Genomic DNA, 1,183 nt, shown 5'->3' on the forward strand with positions numbered 1-1,183 from the left:
CTCCTAACATATTTGACAAAACATCATTGTAAAAGTTACATGATGATCACTACGGCTATACACAAAAGTAGTACAGTACTTCCACATACTACTTGAAAAAACACCATTCCAACTTCAAAATAAAGAGCTTTACCATAATAATAACTCATATCATTGTTTAAGTAGAGCCAAATCTTTATTGACGATATCAATATCACAATGAAGTTGGAGAGGAAGGTTTTCTTCTCTTTCTAGTCCATTTTTGTTCAAATGAGGCACTTTGTAATTATTGCCGCCACTATCTTTCATCACCTCAATCATACAAGATTGTACAGTAAGAAATACATGATTGAGTTGTTTTGCTTTCATTTCATGAAAAGATCTTTCCACTGCTTCCACAAATTCATCAACATTTTTAGGGGCCTTTTGATATTGAAGACTTTGGATTGCTCTAAAAAAACCAAGATCTAAAACATTTAAATTTGGACTGTTCGATGGTTGAAAACACAATCTAATGTCAAATCCATCTTGTCGGGAAGCTGCAATAAATTCCAAATCATTGTTACCAATATGTGGCCTTGCATTATCTTGTTGTAAAAAGATAGGATTATTTGAATCGGAAGCTAGCCATTTTGCGCTAATAGCAGGAAGAACTTTCTCTATCAAGCAAGCTCTAGTGATATCTTTAGTTACTGACTGAATGAGCTTTGTTTCCATAGTTCCTGCTGTTCAATTTTTGCTATTCCGCTTAGCTGGTTCCTTAACTACAAACGAAAAAATACCTATTTTTCCAGAAAACAACTCAATTCCATTTTCATCAAATCGAGGACGTGCTACAGCTGCCATAAACATAACCTTTGGAATAAAATTTTTACTTTTTAAGAACGATACGGATCTGGCTCATGCTCTCTAGGAAGCAGGTAGTACCTTTCAACTTTTTTGGACCAAAAAAACCACTTTTCGTCGATATGAACATAATTAAACATATTCATAATCATGGGATTTATGTGGATTGTATTCTGATCAATCATTGAGGCAGTATTGAAGTCTTAACTTTTTGTTTCCTTCGGTTAACTGAGGCTTGATGGAATTAGAATGTGGCCGAAGAGTTCCATCTTTCACACGCCGAAAGACGGCTGATTTTTCCATGTTCATCGCAAAAGCCAGAGATCGAATATTTGTTCGACGACAAAGTGAAATTTCT

The 1,183-nt window shown here is 34.8% G+C and overlaps 1 protein-coding gene across 1 annotated transcript; it reads right to left on the reverse strand.

The window, feature by feature from the left end:
- Positions 1–150: 150 nt before the first annotated feature.
- LOC124894716 lies at positions 151–696 on the reverse strand. Its single transcript, XM_047405286.1, has one exon. The coding sequence runs from the start codon at positions 694–696 to the stop codon at positions 151–153; it is 546 nt and encodes a 181-aa protein (XP_047261242.1).
- Positions 697–1,183: the final 487 nt, after the last annotated feature.

Source organism: Capsicum annuum, unplaced genomic scaffold (assembly GCF_002878395.1).
Source record: "Capsicum annuum cultivar UCD-10X-F1 unplaced genomic scaffold, UCD10Xv1.1 ctg77041, whole genome shotgun sequence".
In the NCBI taxonomy this organism is placed as follows: Eukaryota; Viridiplantae; Streptophyta; class Magnoliopsida; order Solanales; family Solanaceae; genus Capsicum; species Capsicum annuum.

Coding starts and splice junctions, on each gene's coding strand:
- LOC124894716 (XM_047405286.1), bottom strand. CDS start 696: ATGGAAACAAAGCTCATTCAGTCAGTAACTAAAGATATCACTAGAGCT.